The 16,789-nt window shown below is 45.6% G+C and overlaps 1 protein-coding gene across 22 annotated transcripts in view; it reads left to right on the forward strand.

The window, feature by feature from the left end:
* Positions 1-16,789, forward strand: part of LOC119844474 (ABI family member 3 binding protein) — a 411,236-nt gene that overhangs the window by 190,124 nt on the left and 204,323 nt on the right. For all 22 annotated transcript variants that reach the window (XM_043511028.1, XM_043511059.1, XM_043511093.1 and 19 more), the window contains one exon: positions 10,635-10,767. In XM_043511028.1, the coding sequence (XP_043366963.1) occupies positions 10,635-10,767 (133 nt within the window). The remainder of the gene's footprint in view (positions 1-10,634; positions 10,768-16,789) is intronic.

Below are 16,789 nucleotides of genomic sequence, written 5' to 3' on the forward strand. Positions count from 1 at the left end.
AGCATGTACATTTACACAGTATTCACTCAGGGATTTTCTGATTAAGAAACCTAGATGCAGTTTTTGGAGGTCCTTCTTTATAATAAGTTCTCATTATGAAAATTGAGATTGAACATATTTCTTTTTTCTAGAATATGGGGATCAAAAATGCATATGACAAGTTGCCATAGCTAGTGGAATGTTGATACACAATTATAAACAATGGATTCTGTCTTGAAATATACTGATCTATAATCTTTGGAATTCTTGGGCTTGGGTTGGATAGGAGATTAATGTTTTATAATCTCCCCAAAATGCCAGTTAGGAATCTTTCTCCCGTAGAAATTTTAATGCACTCCATTGATAAAGTAAAGGGTCTTTACATATTGAGATGAGGAACTTTGTCACAACTGGTGAGAAGTGGGATTTGGTGTGCACAGTGTGGCGGAAGAAGGAGGGTGGTGGTATTGTTTAAAAAAAAAAAAAAGAGGTTTTTTGGGTTTTTTTTTTTGTTTGTTTTTTTCACCACAATGGAGGAGGTAGTGCGGGCACTGATACAAGCCATGGCTGCCCAGCAGGAGGCTACCTGTGTCCAGGCAGCTGCCCAACGGGAGGCAGTGCGGCTGCAGCAAGAGACGAATCGCCTGCTGATGGACCAGGCTGCTCAAGACCATGCTGTGTTGTGGGAACTAGTAAACCAAGGCCCTTACAGAGCTGAACCGCGGCCATGATGGGACGCAGATCATGCGGGCCAGCAATTGGCTGCAGAAAATGACGCGGGAGGATGATGTAGAGGTATACCTCCTGGCCTTTGAGAGGACAGCCCTTCGGGAGGTTTGGCCTCGAGATCAGTGGTCTGGCATCCTCGCTCCATTCCTGTGTGGGGAGGCCCAGAAGGCCTACTATGATCTGCCTGAAGACTACCCCCAGCTGAAAGCAGACATCCTAGCCAGATCTGGGGTACGACTGCAGTGCAGGCCCAGCGGTATCACGAGTGGAGGTACCAGGAAAACAAAACCCCGCAGTCCCAATTGTTTGACCTCTTCCATTTCACAGGAAAGTGGTTGCAAACTGAGTCCTGGAGTCCGGGGGAGATACTAGAGGTTCCGGTCATCGACCGGCACATGAGAGGACTACCGCCAGACCTTCATGCCTGGGCAGAACGAACCCTCCACCTATGACAAGGTTGTCTCACTGGTAGAGAGACGAAGGACAGCGAGGGAGCTGACCCGACCAGTTAAGGAAGAAGCACCCCAAGTTAAACTAGCAGCACCAAGCCCTAGATCTCGGTGACTGGGCCACCAGGAGAACCCAGGTGGAAAAAGAGAGGGGCTGAAGGCCCACCAGAAGCCACAAAGAGTTGGAGCACTGAGGGGGAAGAGGATCGTGATGTTAGACTGACCAAACCAAGAGACGGGGGAATGCCTAGAGCTCCATATAGATGTTACGCCTGCGGGGAGTGGGGACACGTAGCTGCACAGTGTCCCAATGCTGAGGAGCCTATGCAGTGTAACCTGGGGAAATGGGTTACACTGCATAACCTAATCCACCTTGTGGGGGTCTCACTAACCCCACATATGTACACCAGACCAATGAAGCTAAATGGGGTAGAGACTGCACTGGTTGATTTGGGGAGTGCTATCACGCTTGTCTCGGGGAAGCTTGTGAAGCGTAGTCAGCTGCTGTGGGCTAAGCGTACGGGGATACATGTGTCCATGGGACAGTTTGGTTATTACCCCCACCATCCCAGAAAAAATCGAGATTCAGGGGAACGCTATTGAGGTAGCAGCAGGTGTAGTCCCTAAACTCCCATACCCAGTGTTCATAGGGAGGGACTTCCCAGGGTTTGGAAACTTACTCCCGGTAGGAGAATTGGAGAAAGGGGGAAACCCTCAAGTCAGTGAGGCATCCACAGTAGACTGTCAACCCCCAACCTTCTCTGAAATATCCCCAGATTTGTTCTCCACTTCCAGACAGGGTAGAAAGTCAAAAAGGGAAAGGTGGGCAGCCAAGGCCTTGGAACCCGAATACGGCCCAAAGCCAGAGGGTTGCTCTCGTAGGTAAGCGGACCCAAGCAGCTGAAAAGGAGGCCACCCAGGAGAGAGAAGCGCCCGAGTCTGACCCACACCCTAACGCCTCTGAACCAGTAGAAGCAACAGAGACTGGCTCCCTAGATCTCGGGGAGATTAGTCCCGGGAGAGGAAATTTTGGATGGGACCAGGCTGAAGATCCAAGGTATGACAACATTAGGAAGGAGGTGACCGAAATAGATGGGGTCCCCGTGGAAGGGAAAACCCAAGGACCAGGACCCTACTTCATAATGAAGAAGAATGTCTTATACCGGGTTGCACCAGTACAGGGGCAGAAGGTACAGCAGATCCTAGTACCTCAAAAACACCAGAATGCTGTATTAAGTCTGGCCCATAGTCATCTTTTTGGGGGGCATTTGGGGGTAAAGAAGACCCTGGCACGGGTCCTGCAATGATTCTTCTGGCCCGGAGTACATGAAGTGTGGAGGTACTGTGCGTCCTGCCCGGAGTGTCAGTTGCACAGTCCCCATCCCCACTTGAGGGCACCTTTAGTACCCCTTCCCACCCCTTTGAGCGAATAGCCATGGACCTAGTGGGACCCCTGGAGAAGACGGCCCGGGGCCACCAATATATACTTGTTGTTCTGGATTAAGCTACTCGCTACCCAGAAGCCATCCCCCTGCAGAACACAGCCTCTAAAGTGATAGCTTAAGAGTTGGTGGAGATCTTTGCCTGAGTGGGGCTACCAAAGGAGATATTAACAGACCAAAGTACCTCATTTATGTCGAAGCTAATGAAAGACTCTGTACGCTGCTCCATATCCATAGACTGAAGTTCTCAGGGTATCATCTGCAGGCCAATGGGCTGGTAGAAAGGTTTAACCGAACCCTCAAGGCAATGATAAGGAAAGTGGTAAGTCGGGACAGGAAGAATTGGGACACCCTACTACCCTACTTTATGTTTGCAATCCAGGAGGTACCTCAGGCCTCAACTGGGTTTTCCCCCTTTGAGTTATTATACGGACACCACCCCCATGGCATACTAGATATCGCAAAAGAAATCTGGGAAGAGGAACCCAATGAGGGGAGAAATATAATTGACCATGTGTTGCAGATGAGAGAATAGATAGCCCAGGTCACCCCTATTGTACAGGAACATGTGGAAAAGGCTCAGGAGGCCCAGCGAACCAATTACAATTGACAGGCAAAAGTCTGACAGTTCCAGCAAGGGGATCGGGTGATGGTGTTGGTACCCAGGGCAGAAAGCAAGCTTTTGGCCCAATGGCAGGGGCCCTATGAGGTGGTTGAACCCATGGGGGAAGTAACCTACAAGGTGCGGCAGCCAGGATGCTGGAAACAAGAACAAATTTATCACGTTAACCTCTTAAAGCCTTGACACCAACGAGAGGCATGTGTAGTGGCCCAAGAGACCCCGATCCAGGGAAATAATATGCAGGAGCAGATCAGGATATCCACTGATCTGGCACCAAACCAGAAGAAGGAGGTAACTGGGATGATGATCAACAGATACCAGGACGTGTTTTCAACCAAACCAGGTCGGACCACCGAAGCATATCACCACATTATCACAGACAGTGGGGCAAAGGTAACTTTAAGGCCCTATCGAGTCCCAGCGGCAAAAAGGGAGGAGATCAAGGCAGAGGTAAAAAGGATGTTGGAGTTGGGAGTCATTGAAGAGTCCCACAGTCAGTGGTCAAGCCCGATTGTGTTGGTGCCCAAACCCGATGGCACCACTAGGTTTTGTAATGACTTTTGCCAGCTGAATGAGAGATCCAAATTCGATTCATCCCATATTGATGAGTTAGTTGACTGCCTGGGCAATGCCCGATTTTTGACCACCCTTGATTTAACGAAGGGATACTGGCAGATTCCCCTTTCCAAAGATGTAAAAGAAAAGATGGCATTCTCTACACCAGAGGGTCTGTTTCAATATACTGTTCTTCCTTTTGGACTGCATGGGGCACCTGCCACCTTTCAGCGTCTTATGGACAAGCTCCTGCGGCCCCATACCAGTTATGCAGTGGCATACCTGGATGATGTGATTATTCACACCCCCGACAGAAACCCACATGGAAAAGGTGGAAGTGGTTCTGGACACACTCAGACGGGCTGGCCTCACAGCCAACCCAGCCAAGTGTGCTATAGGGCTAGCCGAGGCTAAATACCTTGGCTACATTGTAGGAAGGAGCATGGTCAAGCCCCAACTAAAGGAACTAGAGGCTATCCAAAATTGGCCCCGGCCGAATCGGAAAAAGCAAGTCCGGGCATTCCTGGGTGTGGTGGGGTACTACTGACTATTTGTTCCCCATTTTGCTACCAGAGCGAGTCCCCTGACAGAAGCCCGGGGTCCGGACACGAAGTGGACAGGTGCCGCAGAGAAAGCATTCATGGATCTATGGACAGCCCTCTGCAGTAACCCCATGCTTATAGCCCTAGACTTGGACAAAGAATTCATTTTACAGACCGATTCATCTGAAGCAGGATTGGGAGCTGTCCTATCGCAGATGGTCGGAAATGAAGAACACCCAATCCTCTGCCTCAGCAGGAAACTCCTCCCGAGAGAGCAGAAGTATGCCGTGGTTGAAAGAGAGTGCCTAGCTGTGAAATGGGCCATGGAAACACTAAGTTATTACCTTCTGGGACGAAGGTTTACCCTTATGACCGACCAGGAACCCCTCCAATGGATGCAGCAAAATAAAGAGAAGAACGCAAGGGTGACCAGATGGTTCCTGTCCCTTCAACCTTTCCAATTCACCATACAACACTAGGCTGGAAGCCACCATGGCAATGCAGATGGCTTGTCACAGGTACACTGCCTGATGTCCCAAGTTGCCCAACCCTGTGGTGTTGGGGGTGTGTGGGGGGAAATATGTGACAGGGTTGGGCCAGATGGCTACAGGAGAGTGATAGAAGGCAGATATATTAGCTCCAGGTTAAATAGGTCCCTTTTCCCTGGGTAAGGCAACAGGGAAAGTTCCAGAACCATCAGGAACTTTCTGGAAACAATTAACAATTAAACAATTGATTAGAACACCTGCAGCTAATCAAGAAGCTGCCAGAATCAATTAAGGCAGGCTAATCAGGGCACGTGGAGTTAAAAAAGGACCTCACTTCAGTTTGTGGTGCGTGCTAGGAGCTGGGAGCAAGAGGCAGAAGAAGCTGAGAGTGAGAAAGCGTACTACTGGAAGACTGAGAAGTACAAGTATTATCAGACACCAGGAGGAAGGTCCGGTGGTGAGAATAAAGCAGGTGTTGGGAGGAGGCCATGGGGAAGTAGCCCAGGGAGTTGTAGCTGTCACAGGAGCCAGTGTAGACAGCTGCATTCCACAGGGCCCTGGGCTGGAACCCGGAGTAGAGGGCAGGCTTGGGTTCCCCCCATCCCTCCATCCACCCAACTCCCTACTTGATACCAGAGGAGTTGAACTGGACTGTGGGTTCCATCAGAAGGGAAGGTCTCTGGTCTGTTCCCCGATCCACTAGGTGGATCAGCAGAGACTGCGGGGATTGTTTTTCATAGATTCATAGATACTAAGGTCAGAAGGGACCATTCTGATCATCTAGTCTGACCTCCTGCAAAGTGCAGGCCACAGAATCTCACCCACCCACTCCTATGAAAAACCTCACCCATGTCTGAGCTATTGAAGTCCTTAAATCATGGTTCAAAGACTTCAAGGAGCAGAGAAGCCTCCCTCAAGTCAACCATGCTACAGAGGAAGGCGAAAAACCTCCAGGGCCTCTACAATCTGCCCTGGAGGAAAATTCCTTTCCGACCCCAAATATGGCAATCGGCTAAACCCTGAGCATATGGGCAAGATTTTCCTTTCCCCATGCTGGCCAGTGATGAGGCTAACTGAGTGAACAGCAGATTTGAGCCACGAAAGTGGCCAAACTGAGGGCTGCTGTGAACCTCTGAGGCGAGAAAATCTGCCAATAAGCGCAGGACCCACCAAGGCAGAGCAAGAACTTTGTCACAATATATATTATTAGAGACACCAACTTCACTAATACATGGTGCTTAAGGGAAAGGATGGTCTTCTGGCTGAAGCTGCAAGTCTGGTAATAAGAAAATCTGAGTTCTGTTTCTGGCCTCTGCTACAGACTTCTTATATGACCTTTAGCAAGTCATTTCAACATTCAGTACTTTAGGTCCTAATCTTAAAATGGAGATAACTCTCTGCTTCACATGGGTGTGGCAAAGAATAATTGATTAATGTTTTTAAAGTATTGGAGATCTTCAGATGGAACTTGTTTAATGATCTGTATTTTTGGGGGGCCTAATATATTTGCCAGGGCCCTTGTAGTCCATGAAGCAATATTTTTCTCCATTATATGCACATATCAAATATTTTCTAACAGATTGCTATTTACCAGCTATTAGAATCATAGAATCATAGAATATCAGGGTTGGAAGGGACCCCAGAAGGTCATCTAGTCCAACCCCCTGCTCAAAGCAGGACCAAGTCCCAGTTAAATCATCCCAGCCAGGGCTTTGTCAAGCCTGACCTTAAAAACCTCTAAGAAAGGAGATTCTACCACCTCCCTAGGTAACGCATTCCAGTGTTTCACCACCCTCTTAGTGAAAAAGTTTTTCCTAATATCCAATCTAAACCTCCCCCATTGCAACTTGAGACCATTACTCCTCGTTCTGTCATCTGCTACCATTGAGAACAGTCTAGAGCCATCCTCTTTGAAACCCCCTTTCAGGTAGTTGAAAGCAGCTATCAAATCCCCCCTCATTCTTCTCTTCTGCAGACTAAACAATCCCAGCTCCCTCAGCCTCTCCTCATAAGTCATGTGCTCTAGACCCCTAATCATTTTCGTTGCCCTTCGTTGTACTCTTTCCAATTTATCCACATCCTTCCTGTAGTGTGGGGCCCAAAACTGGACACAGTACTCCAGATGAGGCCTCACCAGTGTCGAATAGAGGGGAACGATCACGTCCCTCGATCTGCTCGCTATGCCCCTACTTATACATCCCAAAATGCCATTGGCCTTCTTGGCAACAAGGGCACACTGCTGACTCATATCCAGCTTCTCGTCCACTGTCACCCCTAGGTCCTTTTCCGCAGAACTGCTGCCGAGCCATTCGGTCCCTAGTCTGTAGCGGTGCATTGGATTCTTCCATCCTAAGTGCAGGACCCTGCACTTATCCTTATTGAACCTCATTAGATTTCTTTTGGCCCAATCCTCCAATTTGTCTAGGTCCTTCTGTATCCTATCCCTCCCCTCCAGCGTATCTACCACTCCTCCCAGTTTAGTATCATCCGCAAATTTGCTGAGAGTGCAATCCACACCATCCTCCAGATCATTTATGAAGATATTGAACAAAACGGGCCCCAGGACCGACCCCTGGGGCACTCCACTTGACACCGGCTGCCAACTAGACATGGAGCCATTGATCACTACCCGTTGAGCCCGACAATCTAGCCAGCTTTCTACCCACCTTATAGTGCATTCATCCAGCCCATACTTCCTTAACTTGCTGACAAGAATGCTGTGGGAGACCGTGTCAAAAGCTTTGCTAAAGTCAAGAAACAATACATCCACTGCTTTCCCTTCATCCACAGAACCAGTAATCTCATCATAAAAGGCGATTAGATTAGTCAGGCATGACCTTCCCTTGGTGAATCCATGCTGACTGTTCCTGATCACTTTCCTCTCCTCTAAGTGCTTCAGGATTGATTCTTTGAGGACCTGCTCCATGATTTTTCCAGGGACTGAGGTGAGGCTGACTGGCCTGTAGTTCCCAGGATCCTCCTTCTTCCCTTTTTTAAAGATGGGCACTACATTAGCCTTTTTCCAGTCATCCGGGACTTCCCCCGTTCGCCACGAGTTTTCAAAGATAATGGCCAAGGGCTCTGCAATCACAGCCGCCAATTCCTTCAGCACTCTCGGATGCAATTCGTCCGGCCCCATGGACTTGTGCACGTCCAGCTTTTCTAAATAGTTTTTTAAATATTTTCTAAATAGTCCCTAACCACCTCTATCTCTACAGAGTACAGTATTTAAAAATATTAACTGCCTAAAGCCACAGTTTAGGAGTATTAATTTTAATATCTGCTTCAGTCATGGGGAATTTTAATTGGGTCCAAACTCCCTGATCAAACACTGCTCAGTATGCATAACTTTGGATTCTGATCCAGACTTTGCAATAATGGGCTAGGCCACAACTCCAGATGCAAGCAGTCTTGATCTCTGGGGAAACTTAGTTCTGAAACTTGCATTCTCTCATTCTTAACATCATCACTACATAACTTAAATTAACATTGCCACACTCTGCAATGTCAGAATCAAATGTTTAACTATGGTTGCGAGACCTAATTTAGATAAAATAACATCCTTGAATTTCAAGCATTACTGCTTGTTGTCTTGTTGTAAAAGATTTGTTTATTTGACAAACAGTAGTTAAAGACATTCCCTGCTCTTGAAAGACAGATGTAGAAAGGACAAAATGTACTGGGAGACAATGAGGAAAGGTGGACTTAATTTAGACATTCACCACCCCCCAACTGCACCCCTTTCTCTCCTCTCTTCAAGTGTTAAGTTGAAGAAGGCATTGGACTGATGTGAGTTAGTGCTTGTGTGGGCCTCAGGGAAGAAATGAGTCTTTATGATGGTCACATGATCTCTTGCACTTCTGTGACACTGCATACCAGAGTTCATTTCCAATGCTTGCAGGATTGGCTGAAGCTAGTCCGCACACTTGTAAAGCTAGAGCCCGACTTCACAGAGCTCAAAGAGAAATTATAATTACTTCAGAAGGTTCAAAGGTTGAGTTTCAAAGATTTGGAAACCGCTATGAATGACCTAAAATTGATTTTCTATTAATGAAAATGTCTGTTTCAAGATATAGCAAGGCTGTTCTTTAGTATATAATAAATCAATATTTAAAAATTATATAAAACACAACGGTTGCTGATGAAAAATGGGCTTTTCTCTTCTTGTATTTCCATGTTCATGTGACCCTTGGTTCCCCAGAAAGCAAATTTTGAAAGTGATTTCACTGTAAAGAGGATATATGCCAAAAAGTTTGACAAATAAATGAACTATGAAAACAACCCTCCCCCCCCCCCCCAAAAATCCCTTTAAGAAAACAGGGAGACTGGGGAAGCTAACCTGCACATCAGACAAATGTTTGGAGTTTTGCTTTTCTTTTTTAAATGTTGTACATTCCACAGTACATTACATCACAGCACACTTCATCTAAATGGAAAAAAAAATCCCACTTTTTTTCTGTGAATATGTGCCTAATCGGTGTCGTGTAAAACACACATACTACAGGATTTTCCTACTACCTGCAAACTGCTTGGAAAATAAAATCTCACTCCCTTGTGGACTTGCTGGAAAATCCTGCTAGAGCGCAAAAACACTTCTTAAGCCTTTGGAGGTATCATTGATAAAGAGGTGAGGAACTCCTACCAATGGCTGAATAGCACTTCCAATTTAATGATCAAGAGGCATGAACAGGGAATTGAACCAAGATTTTTGCCAGGTAATGCAGAGCACTACCCTCAGATCACTGCACTAGCCACAGGCACTAGCTTTTAAAACTTTATTTAAAAGTTCTTCTTCTTTGTTTTGCTGTATCCTTCTTTTCCATGGGAGTCACATAACAGCCCCCACCACCTACTGTCCAGGGCAGAAAGTGATTCACTGAGGGGAGCAGAGCAGGCAGCTCCTGTTCAGGGCAGCAGCAGAATCATGGCTGGCTCTATTCTGTACCCCCATGGACGACTCAGGGAATTGAGTCCCTTGCCTTCTTCCCACCTCCCCTCCTCCCTGGCCCAGCCTTAACCTCTGACTCCCACAGGCTCCAGAGTTTTTTAAAATACATGGGACAGTGACTGGCAGGTGTTTGGGCTAGAGCAGGCACCAGTGGGCATAGCACGCAGGTAGTCCCCAGCAGTCAGGGAGGAGAGGAGGGGAAGAGCAGCATGCTGCTGCTGGGTTGGAGCTGGGCTGCATTCCCTCACCTCTCCCTGGCCACCCGGGACTCTGCATGCTTTTCCTGCTGCTGTCCTGTCCAGGCCTGGACACCTGGCCGGCTGCAGCCCCACACACCCCTGATAACCACATTGTGCCCCCCAGAGGGGCATGCACACCCCACAGGTTGGGAACCTCTGATCTGGACGGATGTTTGCACCACTGTGTTCAGAGTAAAGCTAAATGGCAAGTATTGTGTAAGAGATGAGTTAAGTTATCTGATCGTTACCGGAGGACAGACTCGTGAGACAGAGGCACCGCTCAAGGCTTGTCAACAATCTTAAGTGAAATAAGTTTGTAAGGTTTTGTTTTATTTCAGACCTGTGCATAACTCATTATTATTGATGATCCTTCCTAGGGATATATGGAGAACTATATTCACTTGGAAATTGAATATTCTTTCTCATAACTAAAGAGAGGCACGTGCAGGTGGTGAGGAGGTGATCCCTTCAAGTCACGATTGAATTCACTTGCATTATACCTTGCCTTTGAATTTAGAGGAGAAATTAAATCATAATTCTTACGTTGTCTTATCCAGCCACAAATATCTTCCCCCCCTTCCACCCCCCCGAATAGAGAAAACGTAAGTGTAAATAGAATTGTCTGTATGTTTCTTATGCAGGTAAGACCAAGACTCAAAAGCCTCTCCAGTTGGTGATTGGCACTTTGACCCCAACCTCTGTCTTCCTGTCCTGGGGCATCCTAGTCAATCCACAGCATGACTGGACTGCAATGAGTAGCTGTGCTAGTGACAGGTAATACACCAAAAAACAGGCTAAGTGAAAATAATGTAATGTTTTGTTAACATTTAAAAGAAAAGGACATGAAGGTAAGTGGCTGACCAAATTCTACCAAATAGCATGACATTATTGAAGCAAAGGTTCTCTTCTGTATGTGTAAATCAGCAATTAGCAAGCACTTTCTTGCCTAAAGTTCTGATTTAGGCAAGTGTTTACATGCCAAAGTGTTGATTTTGTGATTTCACTGTGGGTTGTTTATGTTGTACAGCCAAAGTGCCTGAGTCTTATCTCAAAAAAGAAAAGGAGTACGTGTGGCACCTTAGAGACTAACAAGAATGCATCCGATGAAGTGAGCTGTAGCTCACAAAAGCTTATGCTCAAATAAATGTGTTAGTCTCTAAGGTGCCACAAATACTCCTTTTCTTTTTTGCAAATACAGACTAACACGGCTGCTACTCTGAAACCAGTCTTATCTCAGTTACACTGGTATAAATCAGGAGTAACTCTACTGAAGTCAATGGAAATATGCTACTGTAAAACTGGTCAAGTGAATAAAATTAGCCTTCATTGAAGTGCTGATGGAAGAAAGAACAAATCAATCCTTTTGTATTATCCTGGATTTTTATTTCCAGTATTTGATCTTCTGAATTTTATTTTTATTTATATTGCAGTACATATAGAAGCTATGAATGATTAGCATTATACCTATTTAACAAAAAAAAAGCCTTTTGCTTTATGAAATTCTGTGTTCTGTTCCAACTACTTATGTGAGAGGGTCAGCACGTCGGAAAGGCCTGGCATATCCACAAGGTGGAATTTCTAGAGAGGTCAGAGAGTCAGTAAGTTTGTCAACTGAGCAGGCCATAAAGTTGTATGCTGTGCTCAGCAAATGAATAAAATTCATATTCTTGTAGGTATGAAGATGTATGTTTCTTCCAGATCTCTCTCCTTGGTGCTCCCTTTGTATCCTCCTACTTGTGACAGAGGCACAAATTCTGCCCTCTTTTATACCTCATGTAACTTCATTGCCACTTCTTGTGCTTGGAACAGTTTGCCTATTGATAACCTCCTTTAAATCCCTCCTTATAACCCTCTTCTTTTGCTTAGCTCCACAACACTGATAACTGTGACACCATCTGCTCCTACTCTTGCAGGTGATCCTTTGTTGTATCTTTCTAACTTAGGACCCAGTCAGTCTCCCAGTGAAGCAAATACCAAAACTCTTATTGATGTTAATCCACTGGACCAGCCTTTAGGGCATGAACCAAGACCATTAGAGCCAATGGGATCTTCCAGTTAATTCCAGTAGGCTTTGGATCAGGACCATGGAATAGGAAATATTTGGGGGAAGGGATCTTATCTTTCTACATATTTTTAAAGTGTCATGCATACTTATGGTATAAAATATGCAATTATAATGGAATATAAGAAATAATCCCATGAAACAGAAACAGATTATTTGTATTTATTTTTAATAGAATCGTGCTTCATGATGCAACTCAGCCCAACTTCATGCAACTCAGCCCACAGTATAAAAAAAAAAAAAAAAAAAGGATGGCACCTCATTGTGGGTTTAATGTTGCCTTTTTAAGCCCTGGAGGAGCAAATCCTTTCACATTGTTAGTGACCTCTAATACTGGCTGATTTAACAAAAGATTCTAAGTCTTTCTTCCATGTTTTAATTTTGTGACACCTTTTTCACCAGGGATTACACCCTTGCTACATCCCTGGGCAGCAACCATAGCCATAGCACAAACTCTGCAACTGGAAGGAGAGAAAGATGCTGTAGTTACAAGCAACTAGGCAGGGCTGGCCTTACCATGAGGTGAACTGAGGCATGCCACTAGGACTCAGAGTGTAGAAAATTGTGTCTGCTGCTGGTGCATATGTATTCTCTCTGCTCTAGATGCACAGAGATGGTGGAGTACTGTGTTGGAGGAAGGAGGGCACAAGACACACAAAAAGCAGGCAGGAGAAAAGGTGAGAGGGAATGACAGAAAGCAGCAGGAGCTGCAGGGAGAGAGAGGAGGAGGAGCCTCTTATGTACCTCTCTAGCACCTCCAGGAGCCTGGACTGATTAACACCATCTTCTTATGGAATCTTCCTGTTTCCTGCTGCTTCCCTGAACCCACTTGAGGAGAACAGGCAGTCAACTGAAGTAGTAGGATCCAGTTAGGCCCTTAAGATGCTGATATCTTCCCTCACTCAGGCCCTGCTACCAGCCTGCTTATTTGTCCCCTTCAATTGTGTTAAGAGCCACTATAGCTGGCACAGAACAGCAGTCATGAGTGAAAAAAGAAAACGCCCCTCTGGGGCAGCATTCAGAAAAAGAAAGAAAAGCTTCCTTTGCTTTCTATCTAAGCAGGAAGGAGCTCTCTTGAGATACATAGACACAAATGTTCACGGTGAGCCTTCCGGCCTCAGTGAAGATGAGAGTGGTGAGGAGAAGGAGATGCCTGATCTTCCAGTTAGTCAGAGTGCAGGTGTCCTGGCAGCTACTGCAGCATCCATATCTCCATCTCAAATGGATGTAACCATGCACATTCCTGAAGAAAAGTGTAGATCAGAGAAGAGTGTAGTGGAGGCGCAAGACACAGCTGCTGCTGAGTTTAGTTCCTTAAGTCTAGATGATCCAGGACTGTGGACCCACTTGAGCAGTAGCCTGAGGGACTTCCTTGTACTGCATGGGCCACAGCAAGTGAAAAACTTCATATTCTCCAAAGATAATGAAAATAGAAGTTTCCGTCCAACACATTACTGGCGTGAAATCCCCAATGGTGACAAAGTGGAGAGGCCATAGCTTATGGACTCAAAACCCCAGAATGCTGCATACTGTGTTTGTTGCAAATTCTTCCAGTCTAAAGTTCCAGCCATATTGGATTCTACAGGAAAAAAGGACTGGAAAAATCTGGCTAGAAATCTGGCATGCCATGAGAAGGCAGCAAATCACCAGAGAACATTCCATAGGTGGAAAGAGCTTGAGATGAGACTAAGGTTAAAGGCCACCACAGATGATCAGAATCAAGAGAAGATTGCATCCGAGTCTCGTTTCTGACAAAATGTTTTGAAAAGGCTCATTGCCATTGTGAGAATGCTTGCTACCCAAAACCTAGCACTGTGTGGCACTTCAGATCAGCTATATGTGCCAAACAATGGAAACTTCCTTAAAATTGTGGAGCTGATGGCGGAATTTGATGCTGTACTCCAGGAGCATCTAAGAAGAGTCACCACCCTAGAAATGTACACACACCACTACCTTGGAAAAACAATTCAAAATGAGATCATGCAGTTACTGGCAAAAAAAAAAAAAAAAAGTCAAACAAGATTGTGGCAGATCTGAAGTCAGCAAGATATTACTTTGTTGTTCTGGACTGCACACCTGACATCAGCCATATGGAACAAATGACTTTAATGGTACATTTTGTAACAACAACAGAACCTAGTGAAAATGTCCGTTCAATGGTGACTATCAGAAAGCATTTTTTAGAATTTGTTGACATCTTATGATACTACAGGAGCTGGTGTGACAAATGTGCTTCTTAAAAAGCTGGAAGATACAGGAATTGTGACAGCTGACATGAGAGATCAGGGCTATGAAAATGGTGCCAACATGAGAGGAAAGAACAGAGGAGTGCAGACACGGATCCAAGAGTTAAATCCTTGAGCTTTTTTTGTCCCATGTAGTTCTCGCTCATTTTAACTTGGTGGTCAGTGATGCAGCATTAGCTTTTAGTGAGGCTGCTGAATTTTTTAATGTAATTCAAAGCATCTATGTATTTTTCTCTGCACCAACTCATCGATGGGAAATTTTGAAGCAACATCTCGGAACATCCTCTCTGACACTGAAACCACTGAGTGCCATATGATGGGAAAATCGAGTGGAGGCAATAAAGCCTATCAAACACCTATTTTCCCACCCATTCAAGAATACAAGAGTCACTGAAGAAAAAGACATTTTGATTTTGAGGCAGGGAATAATCCCATAGGAGACCCCAAACAACAATTCAAAGTTGAATTCTTTAACCAGGTGCTAGATTGTGTAATACAGTCAGTTGAAGAAAGTTTCATGCAGCTCAAGGAACACAGCGGTATATTTGGGATGTTGTATGATATTCCCAAACTCCTCACTATACCTGAAGAAGGCCTACACCAGCAATGCAGGGCACTAGAGACAGTGCTGACACATGATGGCGTGAGATATTGATGCGAGTGATTTAGGTGATGAACTGAAAGCCTTTTCAAGATACATTTCAGCAGGATCAATTCCAAAGGCTGTTCTGGAATATATGTGCACAAATAAGATGACCACACTCTTTCCAAATGCGTTTGTTGTTCTGCGCATACTTCTAACACTTCCTGTAACAGTTGCCAGAGGAGAATGCAGCTTCTCCAAGCTGAAGTTGATAAAAACACATTTATGCTCCACAGTGACACAGGAGAAGCTGGTTGGCCTTGTAACCATCTCAATAGAGCATGAGTTGGCGCAGACTGTGGACCTTCAGGAAGCAGTTCAAATCTTTGCAACCAAGAAGGCATGGAAAGCACCACTTGGATTATTCAAACAGATAAAAATGCCAGTGTTTACTATGCAGACAAGAAAAGTTACATTTTGCTGTTCAGGCGTTTAAAAGTTAAGTGTTACTTAAAATTTTTGAACGCGGCATTTTAAGTTGTTCTCCTTTTTTGGGTAGGTAGCAGAGCAGTACCATGAGAGAAGTAGAACGGAAGAAGGCAGAATTGAGACCTTTCAAAGTTTTGCCCCAAGCAAGGAGCATGGGGATGTCATTTCAGCTCCCCACCTCAGGTGCCAAAATGTTGTGGGCCGGTCCTGCAAGTAGAAAAAGCATGGCACATGGTTCCTTGAACCCTTCAGTCCACACTCTTACTTCCCCCCAGTGACTGAGAGTATTTTTCTTGGAGCCTCCTAGACCCAGACATTAAAATTCATGCTTCCTAGCAGTCCTTTCCTAGGTCTTAGAGGTAGTCATTTATTTTTATCCCCTCACCATTTACTGGAGTCAAACCATATTTACATCTGCAGGCAGCCCTCGGACTTACAACACAATTGGTTCCTGAAAATTGTGTTGTAAGTTGAAATGTCATAATTCAGAACCACAATCCACTCCATTGCGGGACTAAACATCGTAAAGTTGAAACCAATGTCGTAAGTCGAATCAGGGTGTCAATTCAGTAACATCATTAGTGCTATTTGTCATAAGTTGAACGTTGTAAAGTCAAGGACTGCCTGTATTTTTATTCAGTGTAAGATGTCTCGCTGCTTCTATGGTGCAATAAGCTCACTTGTAACACATCCATTTCTCAAGTCACCACGGATATGTCTACACTGCAATGGAAACCCAAGCTCAGACTCTGTCTTGGACCTGGGGTCCTAGGATCCTGTAGGGTTGGAAGGTCTGAGCCTTAGGGTACGTCTACAGTATGAAATTATATCAAATGTATATGTCGATTTTTCGGAAGAGATTTTATACAGTGGATCGTGTGTGTCCCCACTAAGTGCGTGAAGTCAGCGGAGTGCTTCCACAGAACCAAGGCTAGCATCGACTCTCGGAGCGGTGCATTGCGTGAGCTATCCCACAGTTCCCACAGTCTCTGCCACCCATTGAAATTCTGGGTTAAGCTCCCAGTGCATGATGGGGCAAAAACAGTCTCGCGGGTGTTTCTGGGTGCATGTCGTCAGTCGCCCCTCCCTCCGTGCAAGCTATGGCAGACAATCGTTTCGTGCCTTTTTTCTGCTATGGTCAACAGTACACCACTGCTTCCGCTGCCACTCTGCTCTCCTGCTTTCCTGCAGCAGATGGTGCAGTAGGTCTGCAAAAGTCTGCTGTCCTGCAACTCATGCAGTATGCCATTGTAAACCATACTCCGCTGCTTCTGCTGCCACTCTGCTCTCCTGCTCTCCCTTTTTTCGCCCCTTTTTACCTGGATTATCCTTGCAGGTGCCAAACACAGCAAGCATGGAGCCCATTCAGCTTACTGCTGCAGTTGTGACCATTGTAAATACCTCGTGCATTATTCA

This window comes from Dermochelys coriacea, chromosome 1, assembly GCF_009764565.3.
Source record: "Dermochelys coriacea isolate rDerCor1 chromosome 1, rDerCor1.pri.v4, whole genome shotgun sequence".
Classification (NCBI taxonomy): domain Eukaryota; kingdom Metazoa; phylum Chordata; order Testudines; family Dermochelyidae; genus Dermochelys; species Dermochelys coriacea.